The sequence below is a fragment of the Varanus komodoensis genome, unplaced genomic scaffold (assembly GCF_004798865.1).
Source record: "Varanus komodoensis strain SLA01 unplaced genomic scaffold, ASM479886v1 scaffold35, whole genome shotgun sequence".
Taxonomy (NCBI): Eukaryota; Metazoa; Chordata; class Lepidosauria; order Squamata; family Varanidae; genus Varanus; species Varanus komodoensis.
The window spans coordinates 5,281,170-5,307,891 of NW_025335856.1; the positions used below are offsets into that span (position 1 = coordinate 5,281,170).

The 26,722-nt window shown below is 42.5% G+C and overlaps 1 protein-coding gene across 1 annotated transcript in view; it reads right to left on the reverse strand.

Moving 5' to 3' along the window:
- The window catches only part of LOC123028123 (CXADR like membrane protein), a 45,925-nt gene that overhangs the window by 8,309 nt on the left and 10,894 nt on the right, over positions 1 to 26,722 (reverse strand). Inside the window, exons 2-5 of the mRNA XM_044439657.1 lie at positions 3,735 to 3,892; positions 1,545 to 1,746; positions 1,296 to 1,460; positions 412 to 534 (exon numbers count right to left, since the gene is read on the reverse strand). Of these exons, the coding sequence (XP_044295592.1) occupies positions 412 to 534; positions 1,296 to 1,460; positions 1,545 to 1,746; positions 3,735 to 3,892 (648 nt within the window). The remainder of the gene's footprint in view (positions 1 to 411; positions 535 to 1,295; positions 1,461 to 1,544; positions 1,747 to 3,734; positions 3,893 to 26,722) is intronic.

Consider the following 26,722-nt stretch of genomic DNA (forward strand, 5'->3'; position numbering starts at 1 on the left):
ACATTGAAATACAATAGTACATAATAAATTACCATTAAATATAAAAATACAAAAAAAAATATATTGATTTACAAATACAAAATTAAAATTATCAGTATAAAATAAAAATATAGGAAGAGAAAGAGAAGGAAGAAGAAGTTGCCCAGGCCAGATCATATGTTTTAACAATTGATATGATGTTTAAATAAAAAGGTCTTTACCTGGCGCCGAAAAACCAGTAACGACGGTGCCAGGCGGACCTCTTTGGGGAGTGAATTCCATAGGTTGGGCGCCACCGCAGAGAAAGCCCTCCTCCGGGTACTTACTCTCCTAATTTCTTTCATGGAGGGATCCCGGAGAAGGGACTGGCAGGAAGCCATCTCTCCTGCCCCCAATCCCTGCAAAACTTTTCTGGGAGCTTTATATACTTACATTGCACAGTGACTTCTACAACACAACTCTCCTGCCCTGCTTCATTGGAGGCAGTGCACTGGTATAATCCTGTGGCCATCCGTGTGAGATTCTTTATGAAAATTTGTGCAGGATTGGAAAAGTCTGGAAGATCAAACAGCAACATTTAATGAATTACTCAGCACAAGGGAGTAACAACACTGCTTCCGTGGCGACTCTCTGATAACCTCTAGGATAGGAGGCAGCATGTGGAACTCCAGAAGCCAGGTGCTGGGGAACAGGGCCCTCCAGTCCACCTGTGGGTTGCCCATCATTATCTGGTTGGCCACTGGATGCTGAACTTTTAATCCCGCTGATGATGTAGTCAAACTAGGTCAGTGAGGAATATTTCCCATGCACATATCATTCACTGTGCTAATAACTTGCATTATGAGTTTCTGAATGCTCTTCTCCTTTGATCTGATTTGTACAACCAGATGTCTGTGCCAGGATGCCCAGAGAATGAATCCATAGTGCGCCTAAGTGGTGGGAGGTATCCTTATCGTACCACACCATCAGATGGGCTGACTGCCTGGTGAATTAAATCAGGCATCTGCTGAGCTATAATGAAATTTCATCACCTTAGTTGTGGGAATAGATTCTAACCCTGAGAAAAGTAGGAGAGGGGAGGGTGTCACTCCATATTGGGCATTGTGCATGTGCAAGCCACAGAGGGAACCTTCTGAACTATGGGATAAGCCACTCTGTGCGTCAAGTTTTCAGCCCAACCTCACTGAGGAGAAGAACCAGCAACTTTCTCTGCTTGGTTTGCTTCTGGCAACCAGCAGAAGGAATCACCATGGAGTTGCCTTCGTTCGGGGTGGCTCTTTAGTTGGTGGGATGGATTGGAAGTGGTGATGACTTACTAATGTGTGTCGTGGGCGGGAGAGACCCGGTTTTCCCCTTCTCGTCTATCCGCTGCCACAGGTACATTATGGGCGTGGTGCCAGAGATGGAATTGCACTGCAAGGTGAGTTCTCTTCCCTCGGACATCTCTCCTTCTTTCCAGCACTTGGGTTTGGAAGGTTTCTCTGGGGAAAGGGGAAAGTCAGAACACCTTAGTGATCAACAGGTGAGCTACCTGTTTGTTTTGAACCACATCATGGCTGCCTTACCCAGAACTATTAGTGTGATGTGACGCCATTCGTACTGCCCGGCATTCTTAACTTTGCACGTGTACTGCCCCGCATCGCTCGGCTGCAGAAGAGAGATCTCCAAAGAGGCATCTCCGGTCTGGTAAGTGGAAGCAAAGGAAACGCGGCCCTTTTGTTCTTCGATCATGTTATCGTAGATGATGCCTCCCGCGTATGTGATCACCTGGGAGGCAAAAGGTGTCATTCACTGGTTAGCCCACGCTTCATTTTCGCATTGCTAGTTTCGCTTTAAAAGAACCTGTCAAAATAATAAGCTTGCTTGAGCTTTTATCATTAAGAAGATTGCAGTCCTATTGATTATTCTTGCACACTTCACCCAAAATATAGTGAAGCATTGCAGCTCTGCTGTCACATGTTTAGCAGAATTATTCCAGCAGAACATATGTTTACCTAAATGTTAGCCCGATCCCAAATAGGCTTGATCCTTAAATCAGATTTTTTTAAAAAATAGTATTTCCAGGTTCTGGTTACCTCAGTAAAAGTTAATGTCTTTGTGCTTAATTTTTAAAAGGTGGAATGTTGGGATCTTGCAGTCACTAGAAATTAGGCTCTGTCTGTTTCTGAAGTGATAGCAAACACCTGCAGTTTCAATGTGCTTGGAGGATATACTGTTGTGAATGCTATTGGGGAGTTTAGGAAACTAAATAAATATTAATGATAATATACTAGATGCTACTGTATTTTATTAAAGCAGGTGGTCAGGAGCTATGTAGGTGTGTCTCTGTACTTATCCCAGTGCAATGGAGCTTTCTTTGGGCTCCACTTTGTACTGTGCAATCGCTTAGATAATATGGCTTATGAGAAGAAAGGTATTGGACTTTTCAGAGTGGATAGTACTGGACTTAAAAAACCAGTTTCAAAATTTCACTCAGTTGCCAAACTAATCATTATCTCTCGGCCTAACATGACCTTAGAGTGTTGTCATGAGGATAAAGCAAATGATGAGCAGGTTGTTTATGCTGTTCGGAACTCCCCTGGAGAAAAGAGGGTTAAAAATAGATGAATTCTGTTGGGGAATGCAGTTTACTTTGGGAATTTTGCTATTGCTGCTGCTGGGAGAGCTTTTTCAAAAGTTTAGCCAGATAGAAGAGCAATTAGGTAGATGGTGCCTAAGGTACCACCTTTGTTTGAGGACCACCTTCCTCCAGGAATGGTGTTTGGGGTCATGCTGGTGGTAGCAGAGGTCAGAACCACTTCCAATGATGGTTTCTCTCTAACGATAATCACAACCCCACATTGTTCAGCTCTCATCCTTTTTCTCAGGAACCTTGAGAGAGAACCAGTGTGCAGTCAGCTTTACATTTCCACTCCCCACTCTCGTTCACACACATCCGTGGCCAAGTCATACACACCCACATTACATCCCCCAAAAGGAGAGCCCTTCTGGCAAGAAGGCATATTTGAAATGTGATACCTTCCCTGCAGTTTAGGGCAGATTAGCAAAACTCTTCAATTTAGGAACCAGAAGAAACATTTCAAACTTCCCTCTAGAGGGAAAATTGTAGCCCATACCAATAGACAATGATTGCAAGTCAGTCTATAGATGGGACATGGCTGCAGTCTGGAAAGTTGGTAGCAAATGTTCTGGAAAAATAGAACTGTTAGGTGGGATACTTCTGCTGTTAGACATTTCCAGCTAAAAGATGGAAGATGTTAGGAAGTGTTCCTTTTCTGGCGCTTTCCACAGCCAATGCTTCTGTTTAGTGTTTGGGAATGATTTGTTGTTATGGTTACACAGATAGGCACTGTGTGAGTCATGTTAGAATAATAAAAGTAAGATTTTGTTGCTCATATATTCTTGTGAATCACTAAGGTTGCAGCTCTGGAAATACTAGTGTGTGGTTCACATCTTTATAGACTAGAGTCCAAAGGTCTACCATAAGCGTCGGTTTAGTGCCATCATTTTCAGAAGGGCTCTGCTTAGAACTGGACTGGTACTAAATTGCATCCTCACTAACATGTTTTTCTCTTGCTGTGTGGCTGTAATTTGTCCATTTGCGTTTGACAAGAACCCTAGTTGCTAGTGCTGTGTGTATTTTCCCACCCCTGCTTCACATGGTGGCAAAGATGAAGATGTCTTGCTTTGACCCTGGACCTGATCTGGTGGAGAGAAGCAAATTCGGGAATGGCTCATTTCAGGGTTTGACATACCACTTTTGGTTCGGCTTCAGAATTCTTTAGCAGCCATTCTATGTCCAGGCTTGCTGGCTCCAGGAGGTACAGTCGGTGGTGACAGGGCAAAGTCACATTTGCTTCAGCCACCCTCTTAAATTCGGTTTGCGCTTGGGACATCCATGTCGAACAGGATGCTGGAAAGAAAGATCAAGCCAGAAGTTGGCAGGGAGCCTAAGCCAATATGTATTTATTTATTTATTTATTTAAAACATTTCTATGCTGCCCCCATCGCAACAAAGCCTCGGGGCGGCTCACAACAAAAACAAACAAAAGCATATAAAAATTATACAATAAAAATATTAAAACCTGGTGCATCTCGGCTTAAAAATTTTTATTTGTTAAAAAACCTACATAATAAATTAACAATTAAAATAAGTTTTAAATAAAAAGGTCTTAGCCTGGTGCCGAAAAACAAATAACAAAAAACAAAGTCACAAATAGGTGACTTTTGCTATAGTTTTGCTGTGTGAGTCAAACTCTTACTTTTCATATTTGCAATATCACAGATTTCTTTGCTCCCTCTTGGAATCTTGCCATGTTATTATATCTTTACTTTCTGTGAACATCTTGTTTACAAAAATATTTCTGTATGTTTGAATTATGTAATATGATGTGTGTATTATTTATTTACAATCTATAAACATAAATTTGTTATATCTTTACATTTACATTCTGTAGATATGTCAACATTTTGCCTCCATCTTTCCAGATTTGAATGGTTTTGAAACCTGGCAAAATCCCATGACCCTCTCAACCAGACATGCATTTGGGGTCTGATGGAAGGCTCTTCCCAACCCCTGCATTGACATTCCAGTGCTGGGTTTGCATACTTTTGAACAGTGGTGGGAAACACCAGATTGGAGGGGTCAACTTAGTTGCCGAGACTTCAAGTTCTGCCAACCAGAGCCAAGTGCAAGACAGAGCTTCTGAGCCCATGCTCTGTCCAGGAAATTTGTTTCAGTGCCAGAATTTAGTACACATTTCCTTCAAACAAAAATCTCCTCTTAATTTTCCCTCTAGTTTCGCTAGCCTGATAACACTTTAATTTGTCCTTTAGATTTTCCCCCCCTGGTAATCAGCAGTGAGTTGCAATCAACCGAAGATGGGTCAGGAGATCCCAAACTATCTTCTGCCTTAGATAATGCTCTCCTACCACCATCCTTTGTGCTGCACAGGGAAAGTTTTGTTGGAAATAAATTAAAACTGTGAACTATTTTGGTAAGGATGAAAAAGTCTCAGTAGCATTGGTCAGGGCTGGTCCACCCAGGTCTCTCTACAAAAAACCTGCTGGCATTGTTTGTTTCCACAGGCTTGTATGCTGAGATTCTAATTTATATCCCATTTTTGCTTTATAATTGGGTAATCTGGTAATGCGGGGTTGGCATGTCACAACCTCAGCCTCACCTGAGCAGGGGAAGAGCGAGCTCCGTCTCCTGAACCTGGTGCCCTGCAAGTACATTTCCAGCCACATCTGCAGGGAACAAGGTGGAGGACAGCGGAGCTAGGAGATCAGTTGTTTTTTCTAAGACAGTTTAGAAATTAATGTGTAATTGCAGCAGCTGAGTTAGCTAGCAGCCCTTTGCCTCTGATTTCTGCTCACCCACAGATTTCTTAAATTGCTTTAGAAAAAAAATGTACCGATGCTAGTAAATGTCAGTACTGCCATATACTTAAAGCAAATGTTGAACATAACATTCTGGAATTGCTGAATTTTATAAGAGGGCAAATGGGACCGTATCACATACTGCTAAAGGAGTAATGAGGTGGTTGACCCCAGAAGTATTTTTACGGAGAGTGTTTATAGATGATTCAATGCAACAGGACAAAAAGACCAGCCTTGCTTTTCTCAGCTAGAGGGTTGCTTTTGAATGAACTGGGTATTTCTGAGCACGCAGCACCAGAGACTGTGTTGTACCATCCCGAAAAGCGCAGAGGCAGATTTGCTAGCTTTAGCTTCACACCTGCTGGATGGATGCCCTGCTTGGGACAAGGGATTCCACTATGGTGGAAGAATCACAGTGGAAGAGCAGCAGGGTTGGGTTGGATTGGGTTGGCTGTGGTTTCCCTGACCTCACCGGCAGCAATTCCATCCATAAAGTGTGGGGCCGTGAGAGTCATTTTGATGCCCCAAACAGCAGCTCAGCTTGCTGCCTCAAGCTCCCCTTAGTGTCCTTTGCCCAAGGTGGAGCTAAGTCTGGGCTTAAAATGGCATATTCTAATTTTTGCACACATTCCAACGTCCGTGTGTCCCTGAGAAGGACACTCAAGGCACTGCATTTGTGAATAGGGATGCAGAGACAAGGGAGAAGGTGGGGAGAATTATTCACGTGGGGCAGCAGGAGGTGACCCACGTGTGAACCAAAAGCTAGCCTATCCAAGGGAATCGGAAGCAACACAGAGCATCCGAACTCGGTACCGTTATTTCAGCAAGAGCCCATGGGTGGCAGGGAGATGGGGCAGATAGCATCCCAGAAACCCAGGGCTATAACCCATCTCGAGTGGGTTCCCATCTCCCAGTCTCTGCTTATGCCATTCCATAAGTAACAGCATTAGAAGTAACTTCTAATCAACAGGATTGTTGTTGTAAAAAGGGGGTTGGGATTAGGGTTTGGAACTTCTGGAATGAGCCAATAAAATGGCAGAATATTCAACTAATAAAGCTGGAGCGTCAATTAAAAACCACACTTCTGTTGAAATAGAAATGTAAATGTTAAAATTGCTGGGTTCAGAGGCATACACAACTATATTGATTTATTTTAAATTCCGTATATACAGAAATTATATTCTGTATATAATTGATATGATTATTATAGACTCCCAAGATGGTTTACATAAAAAGCCAAAAATACAAATATATATTGAAACCGTATAATAGCCATTAAGATAGTTAAACATGGTCAGGGTTTTACCGGAGCAAGCCACTAGAGGGCCTCGCATTTAAGGGAAATGGGTGTAGGTGCAGGTAAATTTTTTACGCTCTGCTTCTTAAAAGGTCCCTCTATATGTATGTATGTATGTATGTATGTATCTCTCTCTCTCTCTCTCTCTCTCTCTCTCTCTCTCTCTCTCTCTCTCTCTCTCTCTCTCTCTCTCTCTCTCTCTCTCTCGCCTCTCTGCTTTTCTTGTTGCTCTAAAAATGGACTGTTAAAAACAGTCTCCAGATTGGAACATCTTTTCTCTTAGACAGACAGAGCCCACTCTGGTAACGATTTAGTTTAATTGGTTTTTAATTGAGCTAAACTGAAAGCATCCAGGAAAAGGAAGAAGCAACAGAATGGGGATGGTGGGACATCAGTCAGATTTCATTAAAATGTCTTTGATAATTCATTTAAATTAAAAAAAGAAAAGGTCCTTGTCCTAGATTGGTTCTCCTTTCCTCTGTTTGGGGAAGATGGAATCAGGAATGGCAAGCACGCCCTCTTTTCTTGGAGACAATTCTAACCTCAGCGGGCCTTCACGGATTTGGAGGGGTGACTGCTGACAAAGTAGCCCGGAGACTGTGCAGTCCTGTAATCTGCTGGAAAAGTTGTGTTTTCTTCACAAAACAAAAGAGGATCAGTGGGTAATGAAAGCTGATGAAAGGCTGTCAAGTTACCATTCAAGACTGAATTACCTTCCAAACACGAGGACTGCTGGTTTGGGAAGGAAAGCACAGGACTTCCCATCGATGCTTTTCGTGCTGGAATCAGTCCTTAAGGGTCTGAGATCCCGGCAGAATGGGAAACAGGACTGTTGCTCTGAATAACTTGTTTCTATTTTTATTCCCCTCTAAGCAGCTTTACCTTTTCCCCTTTCATAAATGCATGTGTGCATTGTATCGTATGATGAGCATATCTTAAGGTGAAGTTCCTCGAGCTAGCGCAGTTGCTCTGCATTGCACTCCCACAGCCGTCCCTTTGTTTCCTTCTCTAAAACTCCCCAAATCAGCACTTTCCCGAATATGAAAACGCATCAAAGCAGTGCAAAGAGATGTGTGCATTTTTATCCCAACATTTGGGATTCCAATTACGTATGAGGCAGAACTTACATTGGGGTTGCATTAATCTATTGCATTTCTGGTAGCTAAGTAACTCACTTGCCAAGACTTAGTTCCTCACTGATTTGGGCCCTGACTCACCATTTGGGATTTACTGACTTTAAAATCAAAGGCTTGCTTGCATAATTAACTTTTTAGATGCCGTTGAAATAGGGAAAACGGAAGTCAGTGTTCTAGACTATGGATCTTTTAAAACTGCTTTGTGTTACCAAGAGTTACACCACTAGAGGGCAGAGTTTGCCCAAAGGACAAATGTGCCTTTATCACAATATACAGAGCACTCAAAAATTCCTGTTCATAAATTGAATATGAAGCAGGACAAATTCCCTGAAAATGATTTCAGTATATTGAACCTAAAAGTGCATTTTTAAATGAACTTTCTAGAATGCACACTTGCAAAAAACTGACACATTTGTGTTTTAATGGGGGAAGTGCAGACTTTCAAAAAGGCACTCCTTCAAAAATCCACAACTTCTAAAATGCACGCTTAAAACACAAATTAAAGTGTACATTTTAAAAAGTGTGCATTTTTTTAAAAAAGCGTTTTCAGATTTTAGTCAATGGAGGAAGTACTCATTGAAAAATGCTCGGGTCTCCCATTGAAATGAACCAAACAAATAAGTTGCGCATGAGAACAGGAAAGAGGAGGGGAAGGTCTAGAATGGAAGTGTGCCAGAGCATTCTGTAGCTCCTCAGCCCGTCATGCACACAGCGAGGCATCTGTGGCTTGTGTACTTTGGCTAGCCATGGGACGGAGGCTATAGGTCACCTTCTCCCGAGAGTGTGAATGCTCAGAGCGAGCGAGACCTGGTCCCATGTGCATGATGCCTGCAGCCTTCCCTCCGCGGCTGCTCTGTGATTTCAGGAATTTGGTTGAGAGGCAGAAGTGTCTGGACTTAAAGACATTTTATTGCTGTTAGCTCCCATGGGGAGCTCAGAGCAAGGAGGTCAGCAAAGCCGATCAGCAGGACTGTGGTGCCTCGCCTAATTTGAACCACATGTGCCTGAGCTGGGGGTTCTGAAAGAGAAAATGGATGTATGTTTTTCTAACTCATCCAAACAATGATGCAAGGCATCTGGAATCAAAATTGCAAAGGACTTAATAAAGCAGCCCGCTGAAAAGAGAGAGAAAAAAAGTTCTGTTTTTAAGCAAAAACAGCCTCCAGTTAATTAGAAGGAGAAATAAAAAGGCTAAAATCCGATGGATGCTTTTATAAATTCACACCAGTTGAAACATGGAAGAGTATTAGCCGGGGTTTAGGTGGGGAGGTGACCCTCATTTTCCTGGCTTCTACACAAATGTTGCTGCATGCGTGCGATGCACACCCACACCAGGACGTTTCGAGGGAGTGTAAACACATCTCCATGCTGGGACTGGTGCGTCTCCAGCGTTCTCTGCTTTTGGCAGAGCATGAGAAGTAGAAATGTGATCTCATCTGCAAAAGTTGTGGAACATTTATCATAATTCAAGCCCTCTAGCATAGAAGCGGAAAAAAACATTTCCCTGAGACCAGCAAATGGAGCGCTTATAAGGAACTCACAGGGGGAATTGGGAAGAGGTTTCCTAGAGACAATTACTACAAGGTGTAAATCCTCTCTTTCTTTCTTTCTTTCTTTCTTTCTTTCTTTCTTTCTTTCTTTCTTTCCCTTTTCTATGTTATTTCAGTATGCATTGCTGGTGAAAGCTGAAGAATCCAAGTGGCCCAGGTCCGCAATGGCCAGTTGGCAAGTCATTAAGCAGCCCACTTGCCTCCAGGGTCCCAAATCAAGGAGCTGCACCTTGCGATTCAATGCATGCATGGCACAGCTCCCAGGGGCTGGGCTGAATTTAACAGTGTGGCAGAATCTGTTAAAAAGCAAAACTCAGGTCCTCATGCAATTGACTCACCACACAGTACACGGCCCACCAGTAGAACAATATTCACAATGGCCCTGCTTTAGATCCGTGACCAAGCCCCATTGATATTTGTCTGGAATTTGCAATAATTCCCCATTTTTAAAATAACGGAGCAAATAATATTTTCATCAAGACGGTAATTAATAGTTAGTTTCTGATTCTGCAAGCAGGAAAAGGCCTTAGTGTGAAACAGGCTCACGCCAATTGGTTGTCAAGAAGCAATTCTAGTGCATCACACCGTGCGACCTCGCTTCACAATTCACAATTCATGTGTGAGCCGTCCCGAGGCTATATAGCAAGGAGATGGCATATGAACACTTTAAATAAATAAATAAATAAATAAATGAACTCTAATTTCACTACTTAGGAACAAACCTCCTTCCATGATAGCCACTTTCATATCGCTCCTGTTATGTACCAATGATTGTATGTAATGCGAAATGACATTTCACTTATCCACTACAAGCGTTGCTAATATGAGACAAAAATGAATGCCTGATAGATTAGTTCTGTGTCACTATTCATATTCCTGCCTATCCTGAAGCATGCATGCATAACCGCAGCTTTTCCCCCAGGCAGAAAAAGCAGGGACAGCAGCAGCCCCTTCCTCATGTTCTCTCTGCTTTAAAGAATGGTAAAAGTGCCGTGAGTGTGCATTTAATACTTCTTTTCACCAGCGTTGTTCATAACGATGAGTAGTCTAATTTTTGCATGTCATCTTCTAGCATTAGAAGAGGAGAGAGACACTCCTTAACTCCAGAAAGGTCCTGCTGGAGTCCATGCAAATGAGATGTCTCTTTCAGTTCTCTCATTGCCAAGATATTCTCTGTGCTTCCTCACAATTAACCACTGGGCTTTTCTCAGGTTCTCCAAGCCAAATAAGCTTTTTGCAGTCACCAGGGGAATTGAAATGCCTCCAGCCTTTTGCCATGGATATTCTGTATCTAAAGTTATCTTGAAGGACAATTCTGCTAAATTGTATCTCAGAAATAGTGGTAATCAGGGGTTCGCAAGCTCAGTCACTGTATGTTTACACATCTCATTATTATCAGATTCAGATTCTTTCTCAAAGCTGTCTCTCTCTATCAAGATGAACGTGCTTCTTGCCTTCCTCACTCAAGAGTTATATAGTCTTTATCCTGAGCTTTTAATTTTTTCCCCACACGCGCTCTCTCACTGTGTGTGTGTGTGTGTGAGAGAGAGAGAGAGAGAGAGAGAGAGAGAGAGCGAGCGAGCCCTGTTTTCTCCCCAGCAAAGGCCGAGAAGCTTAAAGATGTTGTTAAGAGAAACCTTGAGGAGGAATACACACATGCAGTGGTGTGGTGACCTACAAGCATTCATATGACCTTTGCGCAAAGGAATAGACTGCCTTGCGCTAGGCACGCGTCCAGGCTCAGAGGGAAAGATGCCCTCACTGAAGCTCCAGAGACCTTTGCAGAAGCAACCATCTTGATATCAGTGACCTGAACAAAAAAAGATGCCGCAGCCGAGAGCTATGAGATGCCATTGAGCTCTGGTGAAGGCACATGATGTTTCCAACATGCTGACCAGAACAAACCCTGCTGCATGCAGGGTATTACAGCCCCGATCTGCTAATAAGATGTGAAAAGGCCAGCCGTGTTATCAAGGAGCACACTTTATGTAAAGGTCAGAGGGAATGTGTGTGGCTTGGTTTAGGAACAAGGAGTGGTTTTCATTCATGCCTTTAAAAACCACTGCAAGGGGTTCCTTGGGAACCTGAAACAAGTTACCAGGGACTCCATTTAATTGCGGATGAGCCACATTTGCAGCCTCAGAATTGCCCTATATACAAATAATATCCCAGTAGCTTGTTATCAGCTGAAACCCTACAAGCTCCCTTCAATATGGTGCTGCTTAGGTTGACTCGGTTTTGCTTCTGCGTAATGAAGATCCTTGAAGGCCATCTCAGCAAGCGCCCAGTGAATGCTGTGCTGTTTTTTGTGCAAAGGCCATGAGAGTGAAAGTGTGTATATCCCTCCTGTCCTTCAAAGAATTGCTAACATCAGATGGGGTGGAGAAAGGAGGAAGTATTTCATTTTGAGACCAGTGACTTTAAGGAACAATTCTGCAAGGCTGTGCAGCTAGAGAATGAAATTTGAATGGAATTTTGTGGAGAAAAATTAGTTATTTTTGAAACCCTCTCTGCCTTTGAATGCATTTTTAACTTCACTGCAAAATGTGATTTGACTGTAGTCCCTTTCCCTTATTGGTGATCCTTTCTCTTTTCATTGCACATAAAACAGTGACTTTCTTATGCCTCAGGGAATGAACGTTCTTCTTTGTCCTCCCCAAAGTAGAAAGAATAGCGAGTGAAGGTTGGATAAAGGTAATTTTAGACAAAAATTCAGGGAAACAACCTGGCTGTATGAACAATTGGAAATTTTTCTCTGCAATATCCTAATGCTACCCTTCTCCTAATGCATGAGCTTTGTTGCAAGGGGGTGATCAGTTAGATAAATTTCAGAGCGGTGTTTTCTGTTTGAGTTAATACAAATGCAAGTACATCCATGCAGTTGAAAGTAGAATTCCATGCTCCCTTAAAAAAGAAAGAATATTTTCATACATTATGGCATAGAACTAACTTGCTCTTCTCTTGCATTGGTTGCACCTTCTGTGAACCCGCTCAATATAGAATTGAAGGAGAAGAGCAATCAAGTCAATGTAAGCTTACAGGTCATGTTTAGCCTCATGTGAACACCCAAATGTTAATGGCAGAGTCCAAATGAAAGTTGGGTCAAAGTTAATGCAGGTTCAGTAGACCTGGGAGCCCCCGACACTCAGGTAATGGCCAAAAATTGCGTCTGCCTTAAGCAAGAGATTGGATTGGCATTTTGATGCTGGGAAAGATCAGGGAGGAACAGCGAGACACTGGGGATGCAGTTGGTCCTTTGTCAGTCTGATCACTCGCTATTTCTTTTATTAAGAAAACATTTTGTTTCTTGGTGGGGCTTCATGTAGCCAGATAATGTACCAAAACAGTTACAGATGAAACATGGCCACAGTTTTGACAGAGGATCTGAAATGCTGTCCTCATATGCCACTGCAAATAACCCCGGCAGAATAGTCTTGGTAATACTGGCTTATAAATGGGGAAATCCATGGACTTCTGCCCCAGTGTCTGGTATTTTTACTGGGTATTTCCATCCCAGTGTCTGGTATTTTTACCAGAGTCCACAGGTACCGGGCTTTAGGTCTTGCTTATCTTGAACTCAACATTTCCCAGAGTTTAATATATAACACAGAATTCCTGTTTTCTCCCTTTATTCTCTGAATGAGCCTACTGGGTTCAGAATACAGCGTGTGTCCAGCTGTGGAACTCAGCCCTGGTTTGATGTTGGGGCTCCAAGACCTGTCAGCATTCCTTTCTCAAAGACTCTGATAAAATCTTTCCCGGAAAGTCTCTCTCAGTTGGAAAATGCGTGCATGCTGAACTGCTAAAAAGCAACTAGGATGGTCTTACATGCAGTCCTGCTTTGACTGTAATGTGCTTTTAGCAGCTATTGTGGAAGCAAAGGTTCACAGTTCCCTTGTGAAGTTACAGAATTTCACAACTTTTAGCTTGTGGAGAGAGATGGTGGAAATTGAGGGTTTCCAGATGTTACCTTTGTTCTCATAGCAACACCATGGGAGTACAAGCTATGCCTGCTACACAATGCTACAGTCACTCTGTCCCCAAAATGGGATCTTTTAATCCCATTGGGGTTAAAAATGGGCTGCTGATATGGGTAGACATTCTGGAGAGATGGCCTGAAACCACACAATAAAACATGATCTAGTTGCATAGACAGAACTGTGTTTATGGTTTCTTACTAAATCTACCCTTGTTGATAAGGTTTTCCACCAGGATGTCTGGATCCCTTTACAGTTTCCCAAAAATGTCCTAATAGCCTGACTGAGAGAGGCTTGTTTCTGCAGAAGAAAACAAGAAGTTTCTTCCCTGGATTGTAACTGCTTGGATTACTTTTTTTCCTTCAACTAGCTGATGTCATTATAGGAAGGGGGTGTCTAAGGACATGCCTGTTTTTAACAAGCAATTCACAGGCTTTCTGTAGTTCATCCCCCCAATTCTTCTTCCTTATACCCTCCCCCCATCACTAGGGATTTACTCGTCTGTCTAAATTGCAAATTTGCCTAAATTGCAAATTTGCATCATTTCACTATATCTTTTCAATATGTCATAGAGACTTACGCCACTGGTGCAGCTCAGAGCCAGAACAAAAATAGTGCTAATACCTTCCATCTTGCTTGAACTTCTGAAAAGTTGTCGACCATCCGTGAACTCAGTCCTGTGCTAAAGGACCAACAGCTGGACTGAGCTTACAACAGTTTGATATACTGCTCAAGTTAGAGTTCACAAGTGTTCTTCCCCCTACCTGCCCCCTGCCAAAAAATGAATTTACAAAAATTTAGGGTATTGGGTCATGCAAAGGGCAACAAGGACAAACCCTCAGCAAACCTCTGGACAGTAAGAGGGTTGCCTCCAATATTTGCATGCGTATGGGTTGGGCATGTTCCATGCTGCTGTTTTGGTTTAAAATCTCTGTGTTGTTTTCTGTTTTACCATTTTTATTTATTTATTTAGAAAATTTCTAGGCCGCCCCATTCGCCGAAGCCTCGGGGCGGCTCACAAATAAATAAATTAAAATACATAAATAACAATATAAAATACATGTAACTGTATAAAATAAGTCGCCCTGGCCAATGTTTTTAATGTTACTGCCCCTGAACTTCCCTGAGGGAGGTGCTCTTGTTCTGAAAGGCAACATAAACATTCTGAAACAAACCCATGCATCCTCATCCAGTTTGATTCTCAAGTTTTCTTGGAAAAAACCCCACCCTTCAAAGTACTGCAACCAGACTTAGGGTGCAGAGTGACATCAGCACCGTTCTTAGATATTTTTAAAGTTGTATATGCTCACAGGCAGCTTCTAGTTAAATAAACTTCAGCTTAGCTTGACCTGTACAAACTTGCATTGTAAGCCCCCCCCCCTTTTTTTTAAGATGATCCAGCTTGAGCAACATGGTCCCCTTGGGCCTGCCATCCTGTGGCTTGTATTTGCTCTGGGTACTGTGCAAAAGGCCCATCGCTATTTTAGGCTGTATTTTTGTTTACTTGCAAAAGAAAATTATAAAGTTGGGTCAGGCTGCCTTCCAAAGATGCCAGTGGGTCAAAGAAAACAGGCGATCACAAAAGACCATTTGTGCGGGGTTTGCTGGTTTAAACGGCACCCATTCTTTGATGGACAGAGAGGAGGAGAAATGGCTTTTATTTTTAGCGATTATTTTCGTATGGTATTTAAACTTCCTAGGAAATTGAACCAGCTCAGACATAAACTTGTAGGTGGCTGTGGAGTTTTTGTCAGATGCATCATTTCCCTTAGCCAAATCCACATGATTCCCAGAGAGCCAAACACAGAGACAAGAACCCACTGCTATACCGAAAATAAAGCAAATGTTGGCTGAGTCAAGAGCACGCACAGTCTAAACACCCTCTTGCTCTGTAGGGGATAAATGCATGTCAAATGGGATTCATCCTGTCTGGGGCTGAGTCAGGGCCCATTTCTCTTTCCTGTCCTGAGAACTTGGCTGGCATGGAAGGGGGATTCTTCGCTTCAGCAGATGTGTCCCAGGGAAACCTAGTCTGCTGTAGGAGTTCCTGGTATATAGCTGTTAAAAGGTACAACACTGGGATCAGGAGTCTTCCCAATACCATACTGGAAGGGAATGGGGAAACAAGATAAAACAGGAGCAAGTCAGGGTTGGCTTATGTGTGGTATCTTGCACCGTTTGGTTGAAAGATGAGATAAAACTGTAAGAAAACTTGGCCAAAAGCCCCGAGTCTTTCCTCTGGAAGTGAGACATTCTTTGTATAGATGGGGAAGGGGACATGTAGGATTCACTGTAGTTTGAACAAACTCACTCTGGTTTGTTCTTCAGGATTTCAAACCCCTGAACATGGCTGCTTTGCAGTGGATGGTGGGAAATTTGTAATCCTGCAGATGGTTTGGCCTACAAATACCATCTAAGCAATGGCGATGTATGATGGGAGTTGTAAGCAGGACCACCTGGAAGGCCACCAGTTGCCCAGTTCTGGTATACAGAGAATTTAGTGGTGATGCTGGGATAGGGGATTTGGGAGACCAAAAGGCTAGAGGGAGACAACTGGGTAGAAAGGGTACACTATGAGCAAGCACCAGCAAATGAAGAAATGAAGGACACATATCAGTTCTCATGAACTCATTGCACTGGTCCTCGGTTGACTGCCCTGGCTGTGTGTTCCTGGCCAGGGTGAACACAAGGTTTTGAGTATGACGTATACATCCCTAAATGGCCTGGGACCACAGTATCTTAGGGAGTGCCTTACTCCATACACTCCTGCCCATTGTTTAAGATCATCAGTGGAGGCTCTCCTACAAGTTCCTCTCCCTGGGGAGGTTAAGGGGGAGGTTTCAAGAAGCTGGGCCTTTTCTGTGGTGGCACCCAAATGTGGAACACCTTGCCATTGGAGATTCATCAGGCAACTACTTCATTGAGTTTTAGGTGCCTGATGAAAACTTCTTTTTCGACGCGGTGACTGTGCTGGTTTTAATTTTAATTTCATTGATTTTACTAATTTGTATTTGTCTGCTTGTGTATATCGTGTTTTATCTCGTTTATTTATTATATAGTTTAACTCTATTATTTTTAAAGTGTTATTGATATTTTTATTGTCATGGCCACCAAGAGAGCAAAATGTTAACAGGCAGCTTTTATGCACATTTAATATAAATAAGTAAGTAAGTAAGTAAATACTGATTAGAAATAAGTAGCCATATTTATAGCTGCAGATCCGTACTGTGGCAATCAGCTAATGTTGCAAGACCCGACTTTAGATGTATAAAGGCTCAGTGAGATGAAAGATAGAAGGTACTTTTATGTTGTGAGTGGTGGATAAGTTAAATGCACATGTTGTGGGGTTAAAACAGAAAGATACATGTAGCTTCAACACCTTTGCCTTTATTTAGCAAAATCTATAACTTGATAAGAAAAGGCTAGTGAGGATAACTGTTATAAAGAAGGTAATCTGTTTTTCCTACCCTTCCCTTGTGCATTTTTCTCCAGAAGATTGGGTGTGTTGCCAAGGCAAGTGAGACATTAATCAATAAAACTGGAAAGCATTCCCCGTAATGCCTCCTCATATGATCTCACATGATCTAGGGTTCAAAAATAAGACTTCCATCTTGAAATAGGCTCCCTGAGCATCAGTTCATGCACATCTGCTCAAAATCCGACATTGGATATGGGCAAGGAGACCAGCATGGTCATGGTGGTGGAGGACCGGCAGAAGAATATGAGAGAGACTGAATGCCAGGACATGCCGAAGCTTGAACCCTGCAGCTTTTTAGATTCCATCTGAAGCATCTATGAAACATGACTAATGTTAATGTCATAACCATCTTAATGTCGATTATTTTTAATGTCAATGGCTTCCATTTGTTAATATCAGCCGTGTTGGATGGTTGGTAGTACTTCGCACTCAAGAACTTTAATACTGTTGTGAGGGGAAGGTTCTGGAGAAGTATGAAGTTGCCTGACAGTTTTCTGGCTGGATTTCAAAGGGCATTGGCAATTCAAGATAAATCTAAATGAGTGAGTCTGCTTCAGAGAAAGGTTTAGGCTTGTTTATTAGGAAATTATGGTTCACTGCTAGGTTATGTGTGAAAAGCTGCAGTCCTCCAACCAGTCTGAGGGGGTCTCCTTGGTTTACACCATATTTTCTATGATTTTCAGGGAAAATACAGAGAGCAAGGTGGGGAGAAATGAGCGTTCAGTGGGGAAGTTTGCATCCACGCACCAGACACAAAAACAGAAGAGCAATGGCAGTGCTCCTAGGCTGAAATTGTAGATGACGAAGCATAATCTCAAAGAATTCAAAATAATCTTAAACTTAGCAATGTGGTGAAACTGTGGGAAGGGCAAGAGTTGTGATACTTCAATTAATCCATTCATAATGGTTGTTAAATATACTCTGCAGAAGTATCAATGTTGTTTAAATATTGTGAAAAAAAATGAGATCCTGCAACAGAAATGCACACCGAAGGGTTATTGGCCATGCATACAACAAGCTTATGCATGCTTTATTTAATCAATTTATATATCTCTTACGCTGTAAAATTCCCAGAGACCTTCAGCTACGGGATGGTACAGAAATGAAATTCACCATCATCATCATCCTATCTAAGAACGTATCCAAGTGCTGTACAAAATCAAACACTTGAAATAGAGTCTAAAATTGCAAAGCAAACAAACAACAAAATCCGTTGAAATGTGTACAGTCTTTAAAATGGAAACTAAAGATGCAACGAGTACTAAACAAACTAACCAGGCAATACAATCTTTCAGGGAAGAAAATGTGCTTTAGTCCTTTTGACTGTGTTTACTACATAATGAAAACACTGGGCTGGATCCAGACCTTGTCATCGTTAGAGCTGAGCTATTGAAATCAGCCGGGCTCAAGTTAATCTTAAGGGGAAGCCTGCATAAATTGGAAGGTCCTTTATTCCATCTGTAAAAAAACACTTAGGTCAGTCTTAGAAATGAGTTGGCTTCTGCATAAATTGCTGTATTTCTTGTACTCTTCCAGGAAAATACAATTTTGAACTTGGCCCACTGGAGGAAAAACAATTCAAGGAACTTAGAAAATCTCAAGCACACAAGCCTCTTAAAACTTCATCAAAAGACAATCTTGACCTTCAGCACATCCCCCCCCCCACTATCATGAGAGCTAGAAGCATTTTTTTCTATTCTTTAAGAAGCGGACATATCCATTATTCTAGCAACATGTACAGGAAAAACCTGTGTCCTGCTGCACATCTGGACATGAGCCCTATCTACAGCGTGTTCTCATTTTTGTTTTGTTCTGTATATAAAAGCTTTCTGTGTCTAAACCAGAACTATTTGCTGCTCTAGGACTGGCCATTGGGAACAACTGTGTGCTCAGTTGTTGTCTCTCCTTGAAGACAGGCCATCCTCTGATCATGATTCAAGCACTGCAAGGTCACACTGATCCCAGTGGGAGATGCATGCGCATGTTCACCTCTACGTTAAAATCAGACACAGAAGTGCTCAGCTTGAATTCTGTCCCTCAGAAGTAGATAAGCCTTCCTCTTCGTCTGTGGATCTGATCCCTGTGTTTCCGTGAGGTGCCTGAGCCATCAGCTGATAAACTTCTTCCTACATTGTGCTTGGTTGCCCTTCTGTGGCTCCCTCTGCCAATGACAGGGAATGTCCTGATTTTCAGCTCCTACTCGGTGGGGGAAAGTTACATCATGAACTAAGCTGTGGCTGTCAGGGACCATCACCATCTGGGATTTACTCTGAACCGTGTGCTGCAGGAGGAGACACCCTCTATAAACTGTACGGGATTCCTCAAGAGGGGTCCCTATCCAGCACCTCACAGCCCTGGGCTGTTCCCCTCTCGCCTTTGCGTCAGGCAGGCCCAGGCAGATCAGCCTCATTAAAAAACATTTACTATAAATGGTAATCAGGTGAAATGTATACAGCTGCCAAGAGGAATAAGGCCTCTCACTCTGACATCGCTTGTGTATATACAACTGACAAGCTACGCTAGCCTGGAGAAACCTCCAGTCCCCGGCAGTTCATATTCCTTCTCCGCAGGCTAAACTCCACACAGCAGTGTTATTTAAACAAGCTGGAAAGAAATTTATGCCCGGGTTTTAATGCAGTGACCTTGTTCCTAACCTCTGGGAAAACGTCACTCGGCAGCCTCCCCGGTTCACAGACTGCTGCATTTGAGAGCCATGGGGAGGCCGTGAAACCCGTTCTACGCCCAAGAGCTGGGTGGACACAGCCAGAGTGGAAACAAGCCACATGAACTCAGAACTTTGGGTTGGCAGATTCAGGGAGGAGGCGGCTCGCCGTGGCCACTGGTCTTGCTGGCCAAGTGCTCCTTTACCAGAGGGGCATCGCTCCGTACACCAGTAGCCGAGGAGCTTGTTTTTATGTTTCCAGTCAGGACTGAGTGGAAATGAGGGGCTGAGTGGTGGGAGAATAATAATTTCATAAACAGTTCGACGTACCATATATTTTATGTACTGATTTATTTTTATGTTACCTTTATGCCCCACCTTTCTTTAGAAAGATGCCTAAGGCAGCTAGCATCAAAACAGTCCACTATATGTAATTTTAAGGAATAACAAGTAAGCAGTATAAAATGGTCTAAAATCAGGTAAGAGTGTATAACTCCCTAAACGCAGGCACGTTGCTGAGAAGGCCCTTCCTTGAGTTGCCACAGTGCATATCAGAAGTTGGGCGGACAAAGGCGGGCTTTGTTCAGCCTCAGTGTGTGGTCCAGGCTTATACAAGAGAAGGCGGTCCTTTGTGTCTCAGGTTCGAAGCTGATTTGGGGAACCTTTTTTTTCTGGAAGTTGTAGAATTTTGCAGGGGGTAACTGGAGAGGGCAAAGCAACGGTATCCATACTTAGATGCTCAGCACTGCCTTGAATGAAAACATGGTGCAGCAAAGCTTTTGATTAACAAAACATCAGCAGGGAGAGCTTGTGGTTCCCATGCGGTTTGAGTTGCACTTTGTGACTTCGTGCATCCATGTGTCTAGAGCATTTGTTTCCTCACTGTCTGAGATACTGAGCCATGTATATCATTTATTAAAATCCAAGTGATACATTAGATGCTAATTAGATAATTTCTCTGTGTTTCACAGCAATTAGAGGCTGACAGGGGCATTGGTTGAGTCTAGCACCCATGCAAGTAGTTTTCAGCATAAGAAAGACTGGTTCATGCTATTTACATCTATTTCTTGTGGTTTTTTCCTTGTGGTATTTTAGGGAGCTGGTGGCCATATCTCGTGAGACACCTTGAATAACTTCTGCAAGAAAGGCAAGGTGTCTTTAAAACAGGTATAATAAAAAGTGGTATTAGCACAGGGACTGCTATGGATCCAGGAGACAGGATATTAGGGTTGTGGTCTGATGCATACAAGTCTTTGAGTGAAACATATTGGTATTAAATAAGTTTTTAAATTATTGATTGTATTTTTATTTATGTTGTGAGCCACCCCGAGTCTTTGTTGCGATGGGGGCAGCATAGAAATGTTTTAAATAAATAAATAAAATAAATTCATTAAGTTAAGTTCTGACAAGCAATGCTGATAACGTATAGATTTCTTGTTCCTTTTTTACTTCTCTGAGAAAAACAGTAATTTTTCAGAGTTTTGCAACCTAAGCAGGTGCATTAGGATTACGCTGTTGACTCAACTGTGGATTTCTTTCCCTGTCTCCGTTTTTACATATCTAAACAAACAACTGCTAGCTATGTTATGCAAGTGGATTAAACCAGGAATTAACTCCTATTCTGTTTGGACCGAGGCTTGGGAAATAGGTAACAAACCTTAGGAATATGAATTGCAGAAGAAAAACAACAACAAAGAACAGCAGCTACTGCTGCTGGAATGTACAAAGCAAACACATCCCAGCTTGAGCAGCAAAGATCAAAGGCTTAGCAAGAGGTATCTGTGACCAAAATGAAAGGGATTGAGCTGGCTACATCAAAAGAGCTGGCACAGTTGAAGCATTCTATTCCTGAAAATCTGGGAGTGTTAGATAGCCATTGGCCTCCCCACATCTTCTAAGTCCAACAGACAGGCCATATTTGAAAACACATCAATTGAGTGTTTTGAGCAAACGAGCAAGTAAATCTGGATTCTAATGAAAGCTGATAAAATATGGAGCAGGTCTTGCATTGCAGGGGTGAAGGGTACTTGTAACGAGCCGTCTGCATTGAGAGCGGAAGTGCAGGAGGTGGAACTGGCTCCGTGGTAGATCATTGGATGAGCTCCCAGCTGATGCATCTGAATGTCATACATTCTGACAAGGTGGCTGGGAAAATATCCCCGTGTTACAATTCTGGACAGCAAGTAATAAACCTGTTTATCAACACCAAGGCAGGTTTCCCAACATGGGCCTTTAGGAGCTCACCTTGGGCACCTGCCCGGAAGCTTTGGCTGGCCAGCCACACGAGATTGGACAGGGCAGGGTCTGCGTGCTGTCAGCCCGAATTTAGCACACCAATGGAAAGGCCCAAGGCCCTCTAAAATTTGACTGTTTAGGCTAATTCAGGCCTTAGAACAACTCATCCATGTGTGGACGCGTGCGTGCTTCTTCATAGCTCCACCCAGACCCACCCCATCCCACGCACAGTCTTGCCGCATTTCATTCACCTTCTTGGTATCTGAGGCCCTGACCTTGAGAATGGTCTGCTCCGACCCTTCATTAAACTCCAGTAGATTTATTGATGTTTGGGCCATTTATAAACGTGCCTGATCAATTAATTGGTTGAAAATAGACACTTAAATAGACACTTAAAAGCTAAATGTGCTTTTTGTGATTGGCAGCCATGCTATTTATAGTATGAGAAGACAACACCCCTTCAGAGAATTTTAGATCTGGCCTTTCGCCTTGCCATTGACGATTTTCTGCCATGAGGAACGTTTTACTCCTACCAAAGTGGACTGGGTGGAACTTTATAGAGTGATGAAATATTCCATATGGAACATGGTGAAATGTTCTATGGAGTGAGCTGTGATTTCCCAGAAAAAGGGATTCCTCACAACCCCTCACTGTTCTCTGGGTTACACTTGTGCTTCCAACATTTCTTTTCCGTGTCCCTTGTTGAGCCGTGTGGGTGGAAGGATAGAAGCGAGTTAGCCTTGAGTGTGCTATTTGGATCCCATTTGTCCTGACAGATTAAAATGCTTATGGCATGAGTAAATTGTTTTCCTAAGAACAATGCATATTAAGTACAAGCAATTGTCCTTCTTTGTCCATTGTTTCCTTAAGTTTTTAATGGAGCAAAAGTCTTATAAAGAAGTTGTAGACAGAAGAGATCGCACTGTTGAAAATCTTGCTTTGTTGGAACTGCCCTCTGTGTGCTGGAGATCTTTACATTGCTCCACACACTTGACATAATGCCAGAACACTTTCGGTTTCTTTCAATCTGCAAACTCTCAAATATTTCTAAAGTGGCTTTTTTTTAGTGCTGTTGCAGTTGAAGACGTTTAACTCAAAATAACATTTTTATCCCAGATTGCAACATCTGGATTCTGTTTCTTGAGGATTTGGAAACAGCCTTTCAGGAAGGAAGGAAGAACAAATATCCCTACATAAGGTTACAGAAAAGCAAATGGAAATATTTGGCTAGAGATGGAGTGGGGATATCATTTTGAGAGAAAGAAATCTTAAGAACAAAAGTGCTACTTTCAAATGAGATTTTGAAAACCTTTTTTTTTCCAAAGGTTGAAAAAACTGCTAATTTTATGTTGTTCCTATATTTAATGATAGCTAAATTTAGTAACACATTCCTTATTTTTTAACTGAACATTTTAATGCACGCTAAATAAATGCCCTGTTACTTCTCTGCAGGTATTTAAAAATGTGATCAGAAGCAACATGATGGTCACATTTTTGGTATGTAGCATCTCAGTGCATAACAAATACATATATTCCCAACAGCAAGTGCTCGTAACTCACGCAATAGAGCTGTTCACAGCAGTTATAACATACAGCTGGTCAGAAACTAGTAATGAAATAAGCTTACTGTACTAGGATCTAGGGTTTTGCTTGTTTGTTCTCCATATCTCTGACAATAGTTCATATTACAAATAAACACAAGACTGAGTCCGTATTTCTCCAGAAACTTTTGTGTCTCACCAGCTCTTAAAATATGGGCTCCGCACCTTAAAGCAAAACTGAGCATCCTCAGGTTGACTTGCAGGTAGGACTGCTGCAGCTTTTGCAGTCTGGGCCTGGTCTTGAATTATTGCATTTAATTCCTACCTATTTTGAAGCTTGTACGGTTCTTCTCCCATCCCATTTTCATTGTGTGACAACTCTGTGGGACCGGTTAGGCTCAGAGGGAAAATGGCACTGGCCAGACCTTGTCCCCAAACTCTGCTCATTGCCCACATTAGCTATGCTTAAGCTTTGCATCCGCTTCAGGTTCCCTTTCACCCATCCCGTCTCTTCCTCCCTTGTTTTAACATATGATGTGCTTGCCACATTTTTGCTCCAAGGGATTCCTCACTTCCAGTCCCTCCTCCCGCCCAGAGTTGCCAAGGCAGGATGGCCTCTTTTGGTTGAGGCTTACAGGACCTGACACTGGTGACACGGAAACATAAAACAGGGAGTGAATCAAAGCAACAAGGAGGGTTCTCTCTCCAACATGCAGAATATGCAGCTAATATAGAATCATGCCCTGTAAGGGCTCAGCTCACTTCTGGCTACCTTTGAGGGCGGTTTTCCCCATTATGGAGCAGAGTTCCAACCATGGATTGAAAGACGTCAGCTAAATAATCCATATGCATATTTCTTTCTTCTTTGCGGATCAGAATATCTGAAAGCAACATTTGCTGCTATGGATTTTTCTTTTTATAAGAACATTTGGGAAAAGGGCTTACAAGGGTGTTTTTCTCAGTCGGGGGAATCTTACAGCAAATTGCCAAGTCTCCACCTACAGCTATTCAAAATTATACTGTAGTCTCTCTCTCCCACCCGCCCTCATGCAGTGCATGTTAGTGTAATTTCTTGTGGTTACTTTTTAATACCGTATAATTATAACTGGGAAAGGTTTAGGAACTTCTGGCAAATGAAACCGACCCTGAGAGACGCCCTCAGGAAGAAGCTTGAGCTGTGCAAATGTAATTTTTTTCCACTTCAAAGCCCACATGCTTAAAATGTGTTAATTTGAGGAGATAATTCAGCTGCAAATGTAAATGAGTATCCCTTGTTAGTCCCAGGAAGTGTAATCTTGATATATTGCACAATTATATTACTTTTGCCCTACTTGATCTCCAGAGATTATGGAGTGGCATAATCGACGTGTAGACTTTCCAGGTGGTATATTATATAAAAAAATTAGGCAGAATATTCCTTTCCAGTCGGATTTCCTGTCCTAACATGAGCCCTCTAAGTATTGATAAAGGTACAAAGAAGATGGAAAACAAAGGGAAAGTATTTAAAACTCTTTGAAGCTGTGCTGTGTTACTAGTGGGCTCCAGACCAGGACACGGACAGAAACGGTAGCGTGCAAATGTTTAATCAGGCACCCAGTGCAGGTGCATAACACAGCTATAAATTTGTAATTATTCTCAGTTTGCATAGTGAGAACACTGACGTTCCTGAGAGAGACATCCAGAATTGGGACATATTATGATATAATGGAATCTACCAGCCTTAGTGTGAGCTTCAGCAGCACCCTGCCACGTGCCATTAAAAGCAAGATTTGGCTAGCGGAAGGTGAAAGCAACTGATGGCATTGGTGGCGAGGGGGAAGGAAATCACACATTCCGTTACATTCCTGAGCATGCGGGAGTCACAGGGCTGAGTGCAGCAGGATAAACCTTTGGACTCATTTGCATTAGCAAACACACATTCTGCAAAATAAACTTTCAACAGGTAATCATAATCATTAATTTTGGCTTTTTGTACCACACATCGATGCTAACACTGAATAGCAAGTGAATGAGCACAGTTCTTTAGCCTCCTGTACATTCTAGCAATCCAAATGTTTCCTTCTCATTTCAGAAGGAAAAACACTTTTTCACCTAACCATAAAACCTTTCCATTTCAGTTTAGCACTTTCCCTGGGGCTTCCTATCACTTATCAGACAATTATGTTTTATAACTATACTGTTTCCTGTTTCCTCTATATATGAGGTTACCCTTAAACAGAACAAGGCCTTCTACTGCGGAAGGCATCCATCTTTTCTTCCAACGTTGCCCCAGCAACTGCAGTATTGGAGATTCCTACATCAGGATGTTGCGAGCACAGAATTATTGCATGCAGGCTGTCCCACATGAGGGCAGGGGTTTTTTTGCTTCCAAGTGACACGACGCATCTGCAGTCTGGAAATATTCTGGCCTCAAGCAGGAAGATTTGCTGAGGCTGAAAATGGTGCTGGAAATACACCCTATTTCACTTAGGCTGCCACTTAGCCTCCCCTTCTCGTCCCCTCCTAGTTGGAGCACTGAACAGAGTGAGGTGCTCTCAGTCAGCCAGTCGTGGTGGAGAAATGTTGGAAGGCATCGCACTATGTGCCATTCGCAGCATGCTCTGTTCCCCTAAGTTAACCCTATGTTTCCAGGTGCTGTGGAAGCAGCCAGTGGTGAGATTTGCAAGGGAATGTAAGGTGGTAGAAAGCTACCCATGGTTTTCTGCGGTTACAGACCTTCCTTTTGTTCTGCTCTTGTTCCTGCTCGAAAGGGTTTGCATGTGTTTGGAACACTGCAAAACTCTTGCAGAAATATTGAGCAGCCGGGAAAATAAAATGAGTATGTACATCTCATGGGCAACATGGACAGGAGTCTAACATAGCCAGTTCTCAGGGGTGAAGACCTCCAAAGGATTGTCTACAGTTTTAGCTTGGATGTGCAGTGAAGGAAGTTATTGCTGTAATATTTCCTCTTCAAGAAGCTCCTGTGCCTTTTACGGACAAGATGGGAACAGTTTCATCTCTCAGAGCCTCACCATTAGACAAGACAGGCAATATTGGCATCTCAAGTAATTTATTTAACAGGCCACTTAAATAAATCCGTCCTCATGCATGAATGTTATCAACCCTCTTTCTGTTGCATTTGTCTCCTATCACAGCTTTTCCATGGAAGGCTTATCCAGAGACAGAAAGGAGACTATTAATGCAGCTTCAGTTAACTTCATTCGGTTGGAGAGAGAGAAAAAAGCTTTTAATATTCTTGCGGATGTGAATATCGGGGTGGGTGTGGGTAGGAGAATGCAAGAAAGAATAAGTTTGAAGTCAGAAGTGGGTTAACCTTGCAAAGTCTAAATTTGCAGAATAATCAGGGACACTTTGGCACTGCCCACCTTGCCCCCACCCCCAATTTCCAAGTTCACAGCAAACAGACTAAATTATATTAATTTCTCAGATGGGACAATGACTGCTCTTTGGCCATCTTGGTCTGCAAGATGCTTCTGCCTCCT